This window comes from Carcharhinus amblyrhynchos, chromosome 18, assembly GCF_965287045.1.
Source record: "Carcharhinus amblyrhynchos chromosome 18, sCarAmb.v2.hapA, whole genome shotgun sequence".
In the NCBI taxonomy this organism is placed as follows: Eukaryota; Metazoa; Chordata; class Chondrichthyes; order Carcharhiniformes; family Carcharhinidae; genus Carcharhinus; species Carcharhinus amblyrhynchos.
Genome location: NC_137341.1, coordinates 26,392,068 through 26,413,158, shown reverse-complemented (window position 1 = coordinate 26,413,158; position 21,091 = coordinate 26,392,068). Strand labels below are relative to the sequence as shown.

The following is a 21,091-nucleotide window of genomic DNA, read 5'->3' as shown; positions in this document are numbered from 1 at the left end:
CATGAATGCTGGTAGCCATTCAGTAACACGTGTCATACTCAACTGTGACGTATGAGGAGAGATTGAGTAGATTGGGCCTGTACTCGATGGAGTTTAGAAGGCTGAGGGGAGAATCTTATAGAGACATTAAGATAATGAAGGGGCAAGATAGGGTAGAGGTAGAGAGATTCTTTCCACTTAGAAAAGAAACCAGGACTAGAGGGCACAGCCTCAAAATAAGGGAGGGGGGGGTGTAGTTTAGAACAGAGTTGAGGAGGAACAACTTCTGAGGGTGGTAAATTCCTGGAATTCTCTGCCCATTGAAGTGGTGGAGGCTACCTCATTGAATATGTTTAAGTCACAGGTAGATAGATTTCTGATCAATAAGGAAATTAAGGGTTATGAGGAGCAGGCGGGTAAGTGGAACTGATCCACTTTGGATCAGCCATGATCTTATTGAATGGCGGGGCAGGCTCGAAGGGCTAAGTGGCCTACTCCTATTTCTTATGTCTTCCCTCATAAAATATCTTGGTGATGCTCATAGCGTAAGCTTGAAGATTTTTGGGTAATATACCCACACTCCTGGTGTTACATGTTTGCCAAAGTTGGTGACTACAGAAGATAGAGGGATGGGGTTATAAAAGCATCTGGTGTCCAGAAATAGTGGAACATGGGTGGGTGGCATTTTTCCCTGTTACTTATGATCTTCTCTTTCCTTACAGCGATTACGCAGCAGATGAAATCACTCACTGCATTCGACCGCAAGATATCAGGGAGCGGAGGGCTGTTATCATACTACGAAAGTAAGAGGCTTTTTTTTGCAGTGTGATGCAGCAGTTGTCAATACAGACTTGCTGCCTCTAGTTGTAGCTGTTTCCATCCGTTTGACAAAGTCCCTCACGGTAGGCTGGTAGAAAAGGTTAAGGCGCGTGGGATACGAGGCCAGGTAGCTAGGTGGATTGAGAACTGGCTGGGAAATAGGAGACAGAGGGTAGTTGTGGAGGGTACCTTGTCGGGCTGGAGGCCAGTGACCAGTGGTGTGCCGCAGGGCTCAGTACTGGGACCTCTCCTCTTTGTAGTCTACATAAATGACTTGGAAGAGGGCGTAGGGTGTGATCAGCAAGTTTGCTGATGACACCAAGATGGCAGAGTTGGCGGGTACGGAACTGGATTGTCAGGTGATACAACAGGATATAGATAGGTTGGTGCAGTGGGCAGATAGGTGGCAGATGGCATTTAATCCTGACAAATGCGAGGTGATGCATTTTGGACGGAATAATGCAGAGAGGAGCTATGTGATAAAAGGTAGGCCGATTAGGAGTATAGACGTACAGAGGGACCTGGGAGTGCAGGTTCACAAATCCATGAAGGTTGTGTCACAAGTGGAGAACGTTGTTAGGAAGGCTTATGGGATGTTAGCCTTTATAGGAAGGGGCTTAGAGTATAAAAGCTGCCGTCTAATGCTTCAGTTATACAGAACGTTGGTTAGACCGCATTTGGAGTACTGCATCCAGTTCTGGTCACCTTACTACCGGAAGGACGTGGAGTCTCTGGAAAGGGTGCAGAGGAGGTTTACCAGGATGTTGCCTGGCATGGGGGGACTGGGTTACGAGGAGAGATTGAAGAGACTAGGGCTATTCTCCTTGGAAAGACGGAGATTGAGAGGGGACATGATAGAGGTATATAAGATACTGAAGGGAATAGATAGAGTTAATAGTGAGAGACTGCTCCCTAGACTGGGTACGAACACGAGAGGTCATCACTTAAGGGTGAGGGGGGGGGAGGTATAATTTGGAGGTAAGAAGAAGGTTCTTTACGCAGAGAGTTGTGGGGGTCTGGAATGCGCTACCGAGTAGGGTGGTGGAGGCAGGAACGTTGGACTCGTTTAAGATGCAGTTAGATAGGCACATGAGTGAAACGAGAATGGAGGGATATGGTAGGGGCTATTAAATAGGGTTAAACCTCGGGAGACCCCGGAAGGGCAGGCTGTATGATTAATATTTTTTGTCTTTATTCCACAGGTGGAGGTCCACCTCGTGTCAAGCGAGGGGCATGCACACGGCGGGTCGTGCGTGGGCTGCTCTTGGAAGTCCAGGAGTGGCCTAGTACTTCATGTCGGTGTGTGTGCTTGATCCTGGACCGATAGACGGGCACCGCAACAGCTCAGTGACTAGCACTGCTAGCTGTGCAGATACATGGATTTGGGCCTGTGTCTGTGGGAGTTTGCGCATTCTCCCTGTGGTTGCGTGGGTTTCCTCCGGGCGCTCCGGTTTCCTCCCACACCCCAAAGATGTGCTCTTAGGCTAATCGGTTTCTACCAAATTGACACTATTTCTTCCCTGAATCTGACTGAGTAGGGTCCCATTCGTAGACATGCAGGGTAGAATAGGTGTAGGGTGATGTGGTGGCGCGGGCTCGTTGGGCCGAAGGGCCTGTTTCCCGTGCTGGGTTGTTCTTTGTTCTTTGTTCCATCCCTTCTCAGTCTAATCCATTTATGGAAAATGACAAATATGTTGTACTAAAAAAAGGGTATAGAAATCTGGCCAAGTTTAATTTTTTTCCACTGATAACGAAGTTTTCTGCCCATATGTTTTGAGCATTGGACCAGGAGTCATGATCATGGTTTCAAATCCTGGAACCGTTTACTCAGTCTTTCCCTCTTGGAAAGAGATAAAACAAGTACTTGTGGATATTGGTGTGAGGAGAGGGCAACATTTCCAATACTAGTGCAAGAAAGCCAACAGGAGGTCATGAACTGTGCTCTTCATATATTTAGAAGTGTCATCAAAAACTCTTGGCTGTTGGCTTTGTTGCACTAGCATTGGATTTGTTGCCCTTTCTGCATTTTTTTTTCTTGCATCAGTGATTTTCTTCCACCTTCTTGTTATCATATCCTCTCTTTCGTGAGCAGCTTGCCCTGTTTCTCCTCTGATTAATTGCTGTGATTTGACACTGATCTTACTGACTGCTCTCTGGTGTTGTAACAGTTAAGGGATGCTTGCAGCACATCGCCTAAAATAACTTTCTGATCGTTTTCTGCAATTATTTCATATTTGTTTGTTTTTCCTTTTTGTTTTAGCTATTCCCAATCCGTCCATTTGCAAAGCTACTGTAAGATAAGAAAGATACATGAGATGTATCCAGCAATCAATATTTTTAATCTGCATGCTGTCTTGCAAAGTTCTGCAACAGTTGTTCAGTGTTAAGGTTTGTTCAGTTGTGTAATGTTTTTCCTCGTCTGTTTTTCTCCCACAGAACAAGGACAGATGCACCACGTTTAGAGTCAAAATCATTAACCAGCTCAGTGTTACCAATTCACATGTCCAACAGACAGTCGAATAGTGACCGATACCAAGTAGTACTAAAACAGAAACGGTCTCACCGAAAGGCAGATCCAGATGCTGCACACAGGTAGGAAGCAAGTCACATGCTGGGGATTATTTGGGAGTCTTGTAGCTGGAATCCCCCTCCATATCACTGCAGCAGGTGTATTAATGTATGAATGCATTGTATATGTTGTGAAGAAAATTTTATTTACTAGTCATAAGTAAGGCTTACATTAACACGGCAATGAAATTACAATGAAAGTTCCCCTATTTGCCACAGTTTGGCACCTGTTTGGGTCAATGCACCTAACTAGCACATCTTTCAGAATGTGGGAGGAAACCCATGCAGGCACAGGGAGCACATGCAAACTCCACACAGACAGTCACCCAAGCCAGGAATTGAACCCAGGTCCCTAGCCCTGTGAGGCAACAATGCTAACCACTGCTACCATGATTTGCATGGCAGGATCCCTCAAACAGCAATAAGATATATGGTTGTGTGTGTGTGTGTGTGTGTGTGTGTGTGTGCATCTTGCATACGTGTTGGTCAAGACTTGGAGACCCCATTGTAGGGCGTAACAAGAGGTAGGGATTCAGTTTTACTTCACGTTCCATGCATGCCATCTCTCAATGTTTCCTGAGTACTAGTTTGTGCATTTGAGTCCCTCTGAAGCTAGCCAGTTTCAGCTGAGTTAGAATGAGGAACATTTGGGCAGCTGCTTTTGCTGATGCGCTTTCCTGCATTGATTACCAGTGGCTAAGTAAGGATGTTGGCCAAGTTGAGTATCAGATATGAATATAAACTGTCACCACTTAGCATGCATGAAACATTTCCAGTTGGGCAAGATTCCATATAGGTGACCAGGATCCCACCAAGTCAGTGACCTGTAATGTAACTAGTAAGGATCACCTTTGAGATTGAGATTAGGATTGGTCAACCTGTGGAATTCACTACCACAGAAAGCTGTTGAGGTCAAAGAATGGCATGTTTTCAAGAAAGTGTTAGGTATAGCTCTTGAAGCAAAAGAGATCAAGGGATATGGGAAAGTTGAGATCAAACTATTACAGATTTGAAAGGTTGAATGACCTATTCCTGCTATTTTCTTTGTTAATAATACAGTTAAATATGTCTTCAACACTACATGCCAATAACAAACGTGTTCATGACAAAAGTTAGTTTGAGCTTTGTTTTCTTTCAAAGGCCAAGAATTCTAGAAATGGACAAAGAGGAGAATCGGCGGTCTGTGATTTTACCAAAACACCGCAGGAGGAGTGACTGTGCTGCAGAAAATTACTGGAGAAAGACACACGAATGTGTGGATGATGAAGATGACGACGGTGATGAAGGTGGAGGGGTAGATAGTCCAGTCCGAAAAGTTAAAATGCGACGACACTGAGAAGGGGAGAGAAAATGGGAACTTTAACTTGAAGGCTGATGGACAAAAGTGCACTACTCAGTTCTGAATGGGACAGCTCAACAATAACTTTCAAATTCAGAGAGGAAAATGTTTTTTAAAAAACACTCTTCAAAAAAAAGGATTTTATTGAACTCTTGAGGATAGAAAACGGCAGGAGATTGTCGTTGTGTTGCAGGCAGGTGGCCTCTGTGTTTCATTCTACCTTTGTTACTGGGTAATGTTGTATAGCCTATTTTCCCCTCTTTGTTTTATGTATTTAAAGCCCAAAAATAACTCGCACTGCTCTGTGCGTGTGAAAGCAAAGTGTTTAAAAAAATATATTAATTAATTTTTTTTTAAATGAAAAGCTACTTTTTTTGTTGAAATGAGGAGCAGCCACTGTATCATGGTATTGCGTGCTTCTTCAAACTTCAGCGCTTCCATTGTTAGGGTTGCAAAGTTCCTAAAATTACATTAGATATATTGTTGCCGAGGAACTCTTACTGAGGAATTTTTGTTTCCATGTAGGGTATAGGGTAAGGAAAAACACACTCGTGTTGGCTTGTAACAAAGTTGTACAGTTCTGAAAAAGGCAGTTTAAAATGTACGCAAATGATTAAAAAAAGTTATGTAAATGAAAATAGGTATTTTATGTAAAAAACAAAATTAAAAAAAACTTTTAATTTGGGTAACTGTCAAAAGGAGAGTTTGACTGTCAGCGGGGCCTTTGACCTGGATGCTTACTTTATTTCTTGTATAAAACCTAAATTTGATTAAATGCAAAGAGCATCACTTTAACCTGTGTTGAGTTTTGTGTCTAAACATATTTTGAATTCTGGGTTGCTTTTTATTTCAGTGACAATATAATAAGAACAGTATGAAAACTGAGTGGCTCACCGAAGCAAACTTGTGATTATGGAACAGGGACTTGCAGATGAGGAAGATAAGTCAATTTCCCTCGTAACAGTTGGTTCCTCACCCTTGCTTGGAAATAATTTAGGAACAAGATTCTTTTGCTCCTGTTTGATGCTGTTGGTTTGTGTTGAAATAGATTAGTGGTACTGTTTGAAGACAGGGTGGGATCAACTATAATGACTCACTAAACAATGTACATTGGTTGAGGATGTATTTAGGTCTCATTTACAAACTTGTACATTGATCAGTTGAGTACACCTCCACCTTCAGGTGGAAACTGTTTAACTTCACAATAAATATTTTTTCTGTTAATGTATTCCAAACAGTTCTGTACATTGTGTCTTAATTGCATAGTTTAAGCCACTGGTCTACAGCAGTAATGTGGCTATGTGTGCATAACTAGTGTGTATCAGTTACACACTAGGCATCTCACACGGTTACAGATGTAAAGCAATATTTATTTCAGAAAGCCAATTACTCATCAGCACTTTACAACCAATTAATACTTTAGAAGTGGAGTTTCTATTGTAATGTAGGAAATGCAGCCATCAATTTTGCAAAGTGTCCCACAATCATTGTGATGTTGATTTGAAGAATAGGTATTGAACAGGACACGGAGAACTCACTTGCTCTTCAAATATTAATGAGATCTTTTACCACCAGTGAGGGCACACAGGACCCTAGTTTAACATCTCATCCAAAAGACAGCAACTTCAATAGTACAGTACTGCATTGGAATGTAAGTCTTGATTTGAGCCCCAATGCTGGAGTGGTATTTGAACCTGGAACCTGCAACACTCAATGGCTACCAACTGAACCACAGCTAGCCCTTGAGGAAATCAATTTTAAACATCTGTCATAATCCAGGTCCTGCAAATGCAAGAAATCTTTGTTACAAACTATCTGTCTGCCTACATTCCTGTCTGGATTACTTCCTGTTGTTGCTGCTGCACGTTTTGTATTCAGTCTTTCTCGTTGCAATATCAGATTTATAATGGAAACTACTTCTAAAGTCATCACTCTTATTGCATAATCTGGCCACTGAATTCCCACAGATCTCTCTGGGCTTTTGGAAAGCCTTCATTTTGGCACAGTCTCTTGCTCAGTAATTCAAATTTCTAATGTCCAAAATAAAATTACTTTTTGCAAGAGCATATTAGAATTATCCATTTTTTTTCTGTATACTTTCAAATACATTGCTAACATAGGAGTAAGGGGGAGGCTATTTGATCCTTCAAGTCTGCTCAGCCACTCAAGATCATGACAGACTTTATCTCAACTGCACCTTTCCGTGTTATCCACATAAAGCTTGGTTTTTCTAATTCCGACATCTTGAGCATCCCCTATTTTAAATCATTTAACTTTATGGAGCCTTCAACTACCTGGACCTTTTTAATTTCTAGAATTACTACCTTGAGCTTCTATACCTTGCTTTTCCCTCTTACAACATTCCTTTTAAATCTATCTTATTGATTAAGCTTTTGGTCATGTGTCCCAATATTTCCTAATGTGGCTCAGTAATACACTTTTTGTTTTATAATGCAGTGTAAAACACCTTGGAATATTTTGTTACATTAGAGGTATTGCATGCATACAAGTTCTATCCAGAATTATGTTACTCTGTCTTGAACATATTCAGTGTACATCCATAGTCCTCTGGGACAGAAGAATTCCAAAGATTCACAGTCCTTTGAAGAAATTTCTCTTCATCTTTGCCTAAATGGCTGAATCCTTACTCCTCTGCGATTGTGACCTTCAGTTCTAGACTTGCCAACCTGGGGAAATATTTTTCTTAGCATCTATCGTCTCAAGCTCCTTAAGAATTTTAAACATTTCAGTGAGATTACTTCTATTTCTTAACTCCATGGAATAAAGGTATAGTCTACTCGACCTGTTCTAATAGGACAGTCTTCTCATCCCAATCTTAATTTATCTTACCTCAAAGGTAAGCATATCATCTGAGGGTAAGGAGATAAAAATTGGTTTTCCAAGATGCGCAAGTTGCGGAATATTCTGTTGAAATTTGAAAAGCAATTGGACAAATCTGCAAATGTTTTCTGAAATCAAAAATTACTTTTTAAATAGTTGGTGTGAAAGGGAAATGTTCTGAAACTTTTTTTCCTATACTCAGAAAATTAGAGGGGGAAATGAGTGGGAGAGATGGTGTGCCTTTATAGGGTGTTATTTTAAATAAATACTAGTTGCATTTTGAAGCTCATTTTATCATGCTTGTACTGGGTGACAAATTCAATTCCAACCACGTATGCAGGTGGAAAGACTGAAAAAGAGGGACAAGTTATTCCCTGCTAATTTTTTTAATAGTTTGCTTCTGAAGACGACCAAAATCTCCAAGGAATGGGAAGGAAGGAAAATGGGAGAGATCCTGGCTTGTTCCCTACCCGTAGGTATAGATTGAGAATTATTGGTGAGGTGAGTGACTGCAGTGTAAAAGGAAGGAAAGGATAAAGTGAGCTTGAAGACGATGAGGAAAAGGTAAGGGTAGTGAGGAAAGTGAATTGGTTGTGAGAAGACAAATGTGGGGGCATTTGATGGAAGTGACGGGAAGATCAGAAGGAATTTGCTGAGAGCACTTGCCCCAACCTCCACCCTAAACGTAACCTGAATCTACTGGAGGCGCCTTTTCCATGCTACTTCATTCCATACTACTGATTAGCTAAAGGAAAAATAGAAGCAACCAAGTGAAGGTCCAGTGTCAGGTAAGGGGTCCTTGTTCTCCAGTTGTCCATGTATGCTGCCATAAGCAATTGGAATCTTGATTGGGAACTGCTTGTAAAAACTTGTCATGTTACTTTTACTGTACACTAATACATATGACAATCATTCTAATTTCACTTGGACCAATGAATTGTCATTGATTTCACTTCGTTATCAAAGATGGTCATTTCTTGCATCTGTTGGGCATGATTGCAGAATCCACTTACAAACCTACATTGCTTTCCACTGTGTGGGCAAGGATGAAATGTCTGATTTTTTTTTTGACTGCCCAGTCTCACTCTGGTGTACCTTTTTGTCATTAGCTGTCTGTATCCTTTGCTGTTTGAAAGGAGCAATGTCAGAACTTGAGATTGTTCCCTTAGTTGTTCATTTTTGTGCAGTTTCGCCCAACCTGTGGTGGAAGTGCCATATTTTTGAGGTTCATCTTCAAGGAGTCCATGAATATAATAGTCTCTTGCAGGCAGTATCCAATTTTAGATTGAACACATGACCACATTAGGGATTTTATCGTCAATTGTATATACTGCATTTCCACTCAACCTGAGCTGAGTATTAATGATTATTACAACTCGAGACATTTCTGTTCTTTGAAACGCCTCTGTTAGTGCCATTTGCTGCTTTTGAATGTTCTGAATGCATCTCATGTGGGATCTGTCCAACACAGTTGGACAAGTTCCACATGACCACCACCATCTCAGGGATAATTAGGGTTTGACAATAAATGGTGGCCTAGCCAGCGACACTGACATTCATGAAAGAACAAAACACAAACTGAGGGATCAAGGCATCAAACTGCAACAATATGTTCTACGTGCAAAGCTGCGTTAACGCTTCTCCTCTTTGCCTGCCTTATTCCAGTCAATGTTGGAGGCAGTAAATGTTTTTAGTAGTTGATGCGTTGCCAATCAGGCTAGTTACTTTGTTCTTGGAGAGTGTTGAGCTTCTTGATTGTTGTTGGAGTTGCATTTATCCAGGCAAGTGGAGAGTATTCCATTACACTCCTGACTTGTGCATTGTAGATGGTGGACATGCTTTAGTGAGTCGGGAGGCAAGTTACTTGCAGGATTCCTAGTCTCTTGCTATTGCAGCAAGTATTTTATATGGCTAGTCCGGTTCAGTTTCTGGTCAAAGGTATCTCAACCACCACCACCACCACCACCAACCCCCCCCCCCCCCCCCCCCCCCCGCCCCCCCCAACCAAACCAGAATGTTGATAGTTAGCAGATTCAGCAATACTAATGCCATTGAATGTCAAGGGGAGATGGTTGGATTCTCTCTCTTGTTGGAGATAGTCATTGCCTAGTACTTGTGTGGCACGAATGTTACTTATCAGCCCAAGCCTGAATATTGTCCAGGTCTTGCTACAAATAGACATACAATTATTCAGTGTCTGAGAAGTTGTGAATGAATAATGTGCAATCGTTGGAAAAATCCACACTTCTGTAATGGAGGGAAGGCCATGATCACCTGACTCAAAAGTAGATTGATGGGCAGTAATTAACCAGGCTGCATTTGTTCTGCTTTTTGTAGACATGACGTATCTGAGCAATTTTCTAGGTAGATGCTAGTATATCAGTTGGCTAAGAGTGGAACTAGGTTTAGAACATAGAACATAGAACATTACAGCGCAGAACAGGCCCTTCGGCCCACGATGTTGCGCCGACCAGTTACAAAAACAATGACCCACTAGCCTATACCAATCCCTTTTCGTCCATAAACCTATCCAGAGATCTCTTAAACGCCCCCAAACTAGACGCATTTACAACTGCAGCAGGCAGGGCATTCCAATCCCTCACCACCCGCTGGGTAAAGAACCTACCCCTGACATCCGTCCTGTAGCTACCCCCCCCTTAATTTAAAGCCATGCCCCCTCGTGCTAGCTTTCTCCATCCGAGGAAAAAGGCTATCACTATCCACCCTATCTAAACCTCTAATCATCTTATATGTTTCAATAAGATTGTTTGGAGCACAAATGATCAGTACTATTGCTAGAATGTTTTTGGGAGCCCATCTGTGATGCTGGGGACCTCAGGAGGAAGCTGAAATGTATCATCTACTTGGGATTTTTGGTTGAAGATGGTTGCAAATGGTCCAGCCTTATCTTTTTCAGTGATGTGCTGAGCTCTTGCATCATTGAAGATGAGGATATTTTGCGGAGCTTCCTCCTCTAGTTAGTTCTTTAATTATCCACCGCAAACTGGCAAATGCTGAGCTTGCTCCGGCAATTCTATTTGCCATCTCCCTGCAGATGCAGACATTTCTGGAGGTCGTGCTGTTGAGGTAGATGAAGTTATCTATAGACTTGACACTTTTGTTATTGTGGTTTGGTGGTATAGTGAGAGTTTGCTGATTAGTGGAGTATCTTAGGAATCTCCCTAACGTGATGATTCACACACTTTTTCAAAAGCTACTGTGACTTTATGACCTATTGAAGGATGTGATCAAAGCGTAATGTGAGGACATGATCGTTGGCAAATGGCAATTCTGGTACCACATCACTGAAACATTAGGATTTCAAGTTGAACAGATTGCCATCTGTTTTGAATTGGATTCCATATACATTTTGATCAAATGTCCCAGAAAACATGGTAAACTATTGAAGAGTATGGGCTATGACCCTGTGTCACACTACGCTACTTCGCACCATTTATGTCAAAGTGTATTCAGCACAGACAATGATTCCAGCTGCCAATCCATCATGAAACAGCTGTATCAGATTTTCCAGTACTATCAGAAGATCAACCTTCCAGAAGTTCAAGTTGTCTCTACATGTTGAAGGCCTTTGGTAAAGTTAACAAAAGCAAAGTCCTAGCTGTTTGTGGCATTTTTCTTGTATTTGCCAAAGGGTGGAGATAAGAATTAGGAGCAAAAGACCATATTACCCATCTAGCATGTTCAGTCAATGCAGTTAGCATTGCTGTCTCACAGCTCCATGGACATGGGTTCAATTCTGGCCTTGAGTGACTGTATCTGGGAGTTTGCACGTCCTTGCCATGTCTGTATGGGTTTCCTTTGCGTGCTCTGGTTTCCTCCCACAATCCAAAGATGTGCAGGTTAAGTTGACTGGCATGCTGAATTGCCCCTTTAGTATTAAGAGTATTAGCAGGGTATATACCTGGGGTAATGGAGGATAGGGCCTGGGTATGATTTTAAAAAAAGGGTGGATCAGTGCAGACCTAATGAGCCAAATGCTCTCCTCCTGCAAAGTAGGGATTCTATTCTTTGATCATGACTAACGTTAGGCTTCAACTCCATTTTTCCAACCATATATCTCAATCCCTGAGATACCAAAATTCTGGCTACCTCAGCCTTAAATGTATTAGATGATGGAACATCCACAACCCTCTGGAATAGAGAATTCCAAAGATTCACAACCTTTTGAGTAAAGTACTTTCTCCCCACGTCAGGCCCCTTATCCTGAAATTGTGCTCCCTTATTTTGGATTCCCCAGCCAGGGAAAAGGTTTGGTGATATTTTCTCACTGTCTGTGCGGGTAAGAATTTTGCCAGCACCAACAATGGGAAAACTCACTGAATATTGAGCCACTTTAACAATCTTTTTTCCCATGTAATTCATGCCGCGGTATGCAATCAGTGCGACGCTCCTTTTAAATGCTTCTGCAGCACTTGGTCCCAAGTCCAGGTGGGGGATTGCAGCCAAGTGACAGCAGCATGATTTTTGGAGGGAGGTCATACTAAACTCCTGGATGGTGTAGAACAGAGACATGACGTTATCTATCTGTGTTCATGCAGATGTCTATCAGCCAGGGCCATCACCCCAGCCTGGGAGACAGTGGCCAGAACAGTGAGTATCGGCCCACTGCAGAAGAGGACAGGGCAACAGTACCAGAAGAAGATGACCTCCCTCACTGGAGCACCCCTCCCTCTCTGCAGCATTCTATCCTTTGACTGTGGTGCTCTCTCCTCCGACTGTGGCTCTTCCCCCTCTGACTGCAACACTGCCCTGCACTTTGCCCTACCATAAATGTTTAAATTATTTTTAAAGTTTAAGTTTATTTAATAGTGTGACAAGTAGGATTACATTAATACTACAAGGAAGTTACTGTGAAAATCCCCTAGTCATCACACTCCAGCGCCTGTTTGGGTACACTGAGGGAGAATTTAGCCAATCCACCTAACCAGCATGTCTTTCAGACTGGAAGGAAACCAGAATGAATTATGGAAAACGGTTCATCTTCAAGGACTAAGAACACTCTGGATGAATTTGTGTTTTGAAAAGTGACCAGGTGAGATTTAGTTGGCCCGTTCGCCGTTACAGCCAGTAAACCTCACAAGTGGGCCACTAAAGGATTTGCATCTGTGAGATCTCACTTTCCCATTCCCTGCTGCTGACTTTCATGGTGTGAACTTGATTTGCATGGATTTAAATATGATTATACAGCTTTATAGTCTATCGTTTAGTCCTGTGAAATAATTCCTTCTCACCCCCAACACTGGAAAGATTCACTACTAGTTTTTGAAAACTAAAACCAGTTGAGAGGGCTACACAAAGGGTATGGAAGTACATTGACCCCCCTGGGGGATTGAAGACCAAGGCTGGGTTCTGACCCCCAGCACTCTGCCAGGGGGTAGTGTCAGTGAACACTGCCAAGGGGGTTATCCTCCTCCATAGGTGGGTGTTCCCCTTACGTGTTGTTGGAGGGGTATAGATGTACGTGCCGAGGACAGCATGGAGGGGGACAGGTCAATCAGTGCCCTCAGTGGTGGGAACTGTTACCCTGAAGCTTGTGTGTGTGGTTCTCCCTGGCGTGGTAGGGGTGGAAATGAGTCAATTATTTTTAACCTTTTAAAATGGTATCCCAATCTCTTTGCGACTGGACTTGTCGACTCTATCAGGCCCCACCCCACCAGACTAAAACATACCCTCGGATTTTTATTTGACAGCTTGGTGGAAGATCTGGTGAGAAAACCTGGCTCTGTTTCTGGGGAGAAACACATCAGTTTTCAGTCAGAACATGACACTTCATTTTTTTCGGAAAATACCATCCACAGTACCTTAAAAGGTTAATGCAAGGGCTCTGGTTGCTGCCATGCATGGACAAGATAGTATTTCACAAGAAAAGGTAATTAAGCAGTTTTAGATGAGCTGAAAGCTTCCTGGCCCCAGGAGACCGTTTGCAAGAGGCTCACATGGTGGAATATGGTTTTGAAAAATACAATGCCTTGTAAACTATATTACTCAGCTCATCGGTTGTTTGTGCTAAGTTCCAGGCCAGAACTCCAAGATCTTTTATGGAGTTAGCCTAGACCATTTGATTTTAGCATTCAGATGAGCATAAGGTGTTTCACTGCAGGTATGATTCCATTGACCCACTAGGAAGCTCTTAAACAAAGTTTATTTAAGAACACAGTTACTAGGCTGATACCAGAGATGAGGGGGTTGAACTATGAGGAGAGGCTGAATAAACTAGGCTTGTACTCGTTAGAGTTTAGAAGAATGAGGGGAGATCTCATTGAGACATATAAGATGATGAATGGGATGGATAGGATAGAGGTGGAGAGGCTCTTCCCGCTCAGAAAGGACAGTGGGACTAGAGGGCACAGCCTCAAGATAAAGGGGGGGCGGTTTAGAACGGAGTTGAGGAGGAACGTCTTCACTCAAAGGGTGGTGAATCTCTGGAATTCTCTGCCCGTTGAAGTGGTGGAGGCTGCCTCACTAAATATATTAAAGATGCGGGTTGATAGGTTTTTGACAGGCAAGGGGATTAAGGGTTATGGGGAGAGGGCGGGAAAGTGGAACTGAGCCACGACAGATCAGCCATGATCTTATTGAATGGCGGGGCAGGCTCGAGGGGCTAGATGGCCTACTCCTGCTCCTATTTCTTATGTTCTTATGACTGACAGCAAGTTTTCCTCCAATTCCACCTAAAAGAATCATCAATTGCTGCCTAGGCTAGTACTGAGAAACCAACTGTACAACCTATATGCCATTCCAAACACTCCACTGCCTGTTCTTTTCTCTTGAAACATTGACTTTTAACCTTTTGCCCAAATTCCTCTGTTTTTTTTGTGTGTGAGAGAGAGAAAATTAGGACATTTGTAAAGAATAATTATTGTACTTTCATATTTCATATTGCATTTTAATTAGCTTTGCTTTTCTATTTGACAAGTCTGGTTTTATAATAAACTAATAATTTTGTTGTTTCTTGAAAAACCTGTGTATTGGGTCATCATTCTGAGATTAGCAAGTGTGAGGGCTAAGATATCACTCTGTATGTTTCTTAATAATATATAGAGATATGCTTATTGCTTTTTCTAAAAATTTCAAACTTGACAAGGACCTAAAATGACTGAATCTATATCTGCCTGTGACCCCGACCAAAAGAAGTTACTGGCTGGATTGGGGAAAGTTACACAAATCTAAAACATCTTTCCATTTATGGATAGTCTTAAATATTCAAAATCAGCTAGTACCACAAGATGGCAGCAGTAATAAATGAGATGAATGGCAATCCCCAGCTTGAAGAGTAAGCCATCAACTCATCAATTCAAACTTTTTTTTTGCTCAGGGAATTTGCATTATTGAGCAGCTGAAATTAAGCAATTTAAATTTAACTTACACCGCACATGATCTTGTTTGTTTGCAATATGAATGAAATAATTTAGAATTATGAGGAACAGACACAAAGCACTCCTATTATTGTAGAAATAGCAAATTAAAAGCATCCAAAGAGGTGCTTGTGTTACAGGGTGGGATAGTGCTGGGTTTGATCTCTTCTCTTTTTGCTGAGTTAGCTGACCTCAGCTTGGAATCACTACAAGTGTTAAATGAGCCAAGTAAGTGGAATTATTAAACAGTTCCACCAAAAGAAGAATTTCCTTTGAACTGGCAAGTGTTGAGATATTCTGAATCACTTTCTAAAGTGCAGCTCTGGGCTTTTGCAGGAATTTTTTTCCCTGGGTGATTACTGTTAAAAGGGTACATTTTACTAATTAGCTCTGCTGTGTACTGAATTTTCTGTGATGGCTGTGGGGTACTGGGCAATCCCCTGTGCTTTACTTCTAATCTTGGTCTTTCCAAATTATCAATCTGTTCCTCAAAGTGTTTGTGACCTGCTTACCAATGTGACAAAGTTCCATCTAATTTCACACTCTGGGCCCGACTTTACCATTTTCATTCTAAGTGCTGGGCAGACTTGAATCTGGGAGTGTTTCAGATCCGGCTTTTAGGTCCGTTCTCAGACACCCGCATACGCACTCTGCCTGAAAAAAGATCAGCGATTCTGAATCGCGCTGCAGAAGCCTTTGGGTGGGGCTTAATGTACCAAAACACTGCAGCTCCAATCAGAGCCTTCATCTGCGTATGCGCAGAAAAAGGCATAGAAAAATGCTCTTCCGCCACATTGCTCCCGGGCTGAATAATGCCTCCCCCCTGCTCCCACAGATATTGCCCCACTCCCACAACATTACTTTCCCCCTTATTCCCCCACCTCCCTGCCACCCAGATCTGATCATGGCCACCTGCCTCCCTTCCTCCCCACTGATCGCATGCAGAGTGGCAACAGACGCCCTTGCTCCCGGCCTCCCCACCAGAGAACGATCTGGCCCACCTCCCTTTCCCCTACCAGAGAACGGTCTGACCTGCCTCCTTCCCCCCATCAGAGAGCGATCTGACCTGCCTCCCTCCCCTCAGAAAGCCATCTGACCCACCCTCCTCCCCCAGAAAGCCATCTGACCTGCCTCCCTCCCCCCCAGAGACCCATCTGTCCTGCCTCCCTCCTCCCTCTCCCAGTCCCCCTTCCCCCACAACTGATCTGAGCCAGAGAGCCACCGGAAGATCTGACCTTACCTTCTCAGAAACTAGAGCGCTCGAATCGGATCTTTGTGGACCATGTCTGTTTTGCACCGAATCTGGATGGGCGAACGCAGTGGTAAAGGGAGGTGTTGGTGAAGTTGGGCGTCCCACCCATTAATTCAATTTGAGTTCATTTCAATGCATTCAACCGATTGTCACCATTTTCAGTCATTGGTAAAGGGGGAATGGCCGCGGAGACAGTCATGGATCGTGCTCCTCGCCTCACACTCGACTTTACCAGGTTTTCGTGTCCGCAATGTGATAGTAAAATCGGGCTCTCTATTTCTCATGTGCTCCCTCTCCTGTACAATTTTCTGTGGGGTCTTGATGTCCAGTGGGTAGTGTCCCTGCATCTGAGCCAGAAACTCCATGCTTGAGTCCTATGCCATGTCCTGATGGCGAAGCAAGGTGGATTCATAATGTGACCAGACAGGTCAAGTACCAACCTGTAAATACTTCCAACGCATGCTAAAGGCAGACGGTAGGAGCAGAAGAGATTCCTGGTGAGGAACTTGGAGTCTCTGCGAAAAGTATCCAAAATTCTGGTCTACAACATGCATGTAAAGATGTATGTTGCCATGGCAACTTGGACCTCCTTGAGTGATCTGTAACACACCACCACTATTCTCTAATTTACTCAGATTTCCAATTCTTGTTGCATTTACTTTTTGTGATAAAATGCAGGCCAAACATCTCTGAAGAGAGAAACAGACTTTATGTTTCACTTCTATAACCTTTCATCAGAATTCCCTCAGTGGGTTTGTGTGCTAAATGCTTCTATAGTTCATACAAGCAACGTGTACCAGTGAGTACCCTGGATAATCCAGGGATTATCAACGATTATGGCAAATCAGTCTGCGTTGCGAACCAGTCATCGCTCCATTTGCCAACAGCCTGCCACTCTTGAGATAATCTGAAACCACAATTTGCGGTGAGATCAGTGCTGGCTGAGGTCCAAGTGGGTCATTGGCTGGAAAACAGCCATCCAGGGATGGGGATAAAAAAAAATTCAATATTCAGGTAGAAACGAACAGGCTTAAAACATACAGCAGGTCATCAACAGAACAGAGGGAGGACAGGTTAGCAACTTGTGTAAATGACACTCATATAGAACTAGAGAGAAAGCTGGCACAATCAAACAACACAACTGTGTACAGTCGCACTTGAGTGGCCAGTTGAGCAAGGTACTACTGTCAAACTGCCAGTATGAATGAGAAAATTCACAGCATGGTTGCCTTAAGTAGAGAGGGCAGGAAATTGGAAGAGTTAGCTGCAGACTTTCTGATTCAGCAGTTATCGATGGGCTTATGTCTATGGAGTAGTAACAGAACCCTGTACTGTATTTGGGTTCAGTGGAGGGCCCATGGTTAGCAATCTAAGGCATGAATTGAGTCAATATTTATTTTCAAAGTTTATTTAAAAATTAAGGCAATTTGCATTTACATAATGCCTGTAAGCAGAAATACAGGGCATTATTCTCCCATTGCAACCTGCAACTTTTATGGCAGGTACAGTCTGAAGAATCATGTGTTGGCCATTTTGTGGGATTCACACGTGCACCAGGAATGCATGTGCATCTCCCAGAGCCAGAGAACAGTCACAGTCGGCACTGCACTGGAAACTGACGGGAAGAGAGGTAAGTCATTTGAATCTTTTTTTAATGAATTTTAAATATATTTTGCATGTGATTATTGGGTCCGGCACGGAACGTGCTGAGCCCGATAGCATCTCCCACCCTGTCAGGAGTACTTCATTCCAGCGGGGTTTAGTGTAGCTTCCCACATTCAGGGAATTGGCGGGTGATCCTGCTGGAAAGAAGTGGGGGGCGGGGGCAATCGGGCTCCCTGAGGCCAGGTGGCAGGAGGTGGTGCCCCCGGGCATGGGCACCCTGGCAGTGCCAGCCTCTACCCCCCAGCACTGCCCAAAGGGCAAAGTGCCCATGCCCAGGGGGCACCTTGGCGCTGCCCATCAGGCATGGGATAATGCTGGAGGGGCTATTGTGGGTGAGGCCTAGGGGCAATTGGGGGTGTGAGGGGGTCCCACTGCCACTCTGCTTTAGGATTGGTCTGAGCTGGAGGGAGAAAGCGACTGGGACAGGCTGGGTGGGAGGGTGGTCTTCCGGTGGGGGGGCTGCCTCTGGTGGGGTCTGACCCTGAGGGGGGGGTGGGGTGGGGGCGGGGTAAGCTGGGGAGGGGTCTGCCAAGGCGATGGGAGGGGTGGGAGAATCACCACTGCTGGGGGGCCTTGGGCTGGATATTGGGATGCTCCGGGGTGAGGGGGGTGCTGTTTTTGAGCTGGCCCAGGAATTATTGTGGGGGCTGCGATCAGACTGTCGGGGGAGGGGGGTGCTGGAGGGGCAGAACTGTGCAGGTCCCGGGCTGGCCAGTGTTCTGCATGCGCAGAGTTCCAGACCTGTCAGACTCTGACGTGAAGAGGCCCTGTCCCCTAGGTTTTTAATGAGATTTGCAATTGTGACCTCTCCAGCGCACAGAAGAGGGAGATTCAGATATAAAGTTGCATTGAAAAAATAGTCGTGATCTCGATCAGTTTTCTACCAATTCAGCACTTTTGGGAGAATCGCCCCCACAATTTCAATATTTTCAGACAACACTGTTATAAAGCAGAGGTGGATCTCCCCTCTGAGAACTAACACCCAAACACCCAAAGAGGAGTATCTTGCCCTATATTCTGTAAAAAGTGTGTGTGAAGTGGTGCGACCTGCTCTTCAGCAACTTCTAGTGGTAAAATAAAAATAAATCCCTGATGCTCTCTCTAAAAACAACACATAACAATTTATTTATCTAACTAACAGTGAGCAAATTAACTAAGCTATTAACAAACCGAATAAATCTGTTCTATCAACTATTCCTGAGTGAAACAAGATTCTAATGGTATGCTGTTCAAATAAATACAATTTGCACTCATTAATAGAATAGAATTTAGTCAGTCTCTAAATTACAACCAGGTTTTATATCTTCCTGAATATTCTAGGCCTTCTCTGTTCATTCTTCTGTCTGGAACATCTTTCTTCTTCGATACCTTTGTTATCTAGATGATGGTTTCTCTAAGATGTAGATGAAGCTATGAGAACCAGCGATTCCCTCTCTCTCTATCTCTCTCTCGTGAGAGAGAGAATAGCTGGTTCTCATAGCTTCAACTATTTCTCAAGAGAGAGAGAGTTGAGAGCTGTTAGCTCTAGCAGGTGGCAGTTGCTCTATTCTCTTTGTCCCACTGCCTCCTTCTTTTATACCCGTGATGACATATCAATATTTTCCACAATAGGATTAGTCCTAGGTTGTCAAAACCATCAGATTTAAATTTAATAGGTTTTTGGTATCTAAGTGCCTGACTCAAATTGATTGGCTAAATTCAAAAAATTCAAAAACCTGCTGTCTTGGTAAAACTGCTGCTTGGCCTTTTGACACAAATGTTTCAGTTTGGGATCTCTATGTATTTGCATTTTTAAACCTCTAAGCACAGAAAAAGCACCACCTTTCAACACAGCCATGTAATGCTATACCCCTTGCATTTTACAAACAGCAAATTCTAACTTCCTACCTCCCAATCTACAATTACTCAACCCAACTTCACAACAAACACCAAATTAGAGGACTGCAGCAAAATACAGGAATGTATTAAATTGAACAAATGGGTGTGTAAATGGAAAATGAGCTTCATTATGGGGAAGTCAGGTGTGGTACATTGTGGTAGATACAATATGGAGGTCATGTATTCCTTTGGAAAGTAAGTATCTACTTGGGATATAAGAGCAGGGATTTGGGGTACAGAAATTCAAATCATTAAAGGTGGTGGTAGTGACACTGGTGAATGAAGCCAAGAAAAAGATAAAGAGCACTGGAGTTCATTTCTGGAGGGATAGAAAAGTAAAGAAATTATGAAATTATGCTAATCTTATACAGAACCTATCTAGATAGCAAGGACACTTATGTCAGACTCCTATTTATTGACTACAGCTCAGCCTTCAACACTATGATTCCCACAAAACTCATCTCCAAACTCTGTGGCCGGGGCATCGGCACTTCCCTCTGTGACTGGATCCAGAACTTCCTATCTTACAGACCACAATCAGTAAGGATAGGCAACAACACCACCTCAGCAATCATCCTCAACACCAGTGCCCCACAAAGCTGTGTTCGCAGCCCACTAATATACTCCTTATACATCTATAACTGTGTGGCCAAATTCCCTCCAAATAGATCTTCAAGTTTGCTGACAAAACCATCATAGTGGGTCGGATCTCAAACAATGTCAAGACAAAGGACAGGAATGAGATAGAGAATCTGGTGAACTGGTGTAGCAACAATAATCTCCCCCACAATGTCAACAAAATGAAGGAGATTGTCATCAACTGCAGGAAGCATAAAGGAGAACATGCCCCTGTCTACATCAACAGGGACGAAGTAGAAAAGGTCGAGAGCTTCAAGTTTTTAGGCGTCCAGATCACCAGCAACCTGTCCTGGTCCCCCATGCCGACACTATAATTAAGAAAGCCCACCAATGCCTCTATTTTCTCACAAGACTAAGGAAATTTGCATGACTCTCGCCAACTTTTACAGATGCACCATAGAAACATTCTTTCTGGTTGCATCACAGCTTGGTATGGCTCCTGCTCTGCCCAAGACCGCAACGAACTACAAAAGATCATGAATGTAGCCCAATCCATCACACAAACCAGCCTCCCATCCATTGACTCTGTCTGCACTTCCTGCTGCCTCAGCAAAGCAGCCAGCATAATTAAGGACCCCAGGCACGACACACATTCTCTCTTCCACATTCTTCCCTCGGAGAAAAGACACAAAAGTCTGAGGTCATGTACCGACTCAAGCTTCTTCCTGCTTTTGAATGGACTTACCTTGCATGAAGTTGATATTTCTCTACACTCTAGCTATGACTGTAATACTA

General features: G+C 43.2%; 1 protein-coding gene across 1 annotated transcript in view; it reads left to right on the top strand.

Moving 5' to 3' along the window:
- The window catches only part of alkbh5 (alkB homolog 5, RNA demethylase), a 35,751-nt gene extending 30,251 nt beyond the window's left edge, over window positions 1–5,500 (top strand). Inside the window, exons 2-4 of the mRNA XM_080206624.1 lie at window positions 702–782; window positions 3,235–3,390; window positions 4,507–5,500. Of these exons, the coding sequence (XP_080062750.1) occupies window positions 702–782; window positions 3,235–3,390; window positions 4,507–4,702 (433 nt within the window). The 3' untranslated portion in view covers window positions 4,703–5,500. The remainder of the gene's footprint in view (window positions 1–701; window positions 783–3,234; window positions 3,391–4,506) is intronic.
- The last annotated feature ends 15,591 nt before the right edge of the window (window positions 5,501–21,091 follow it).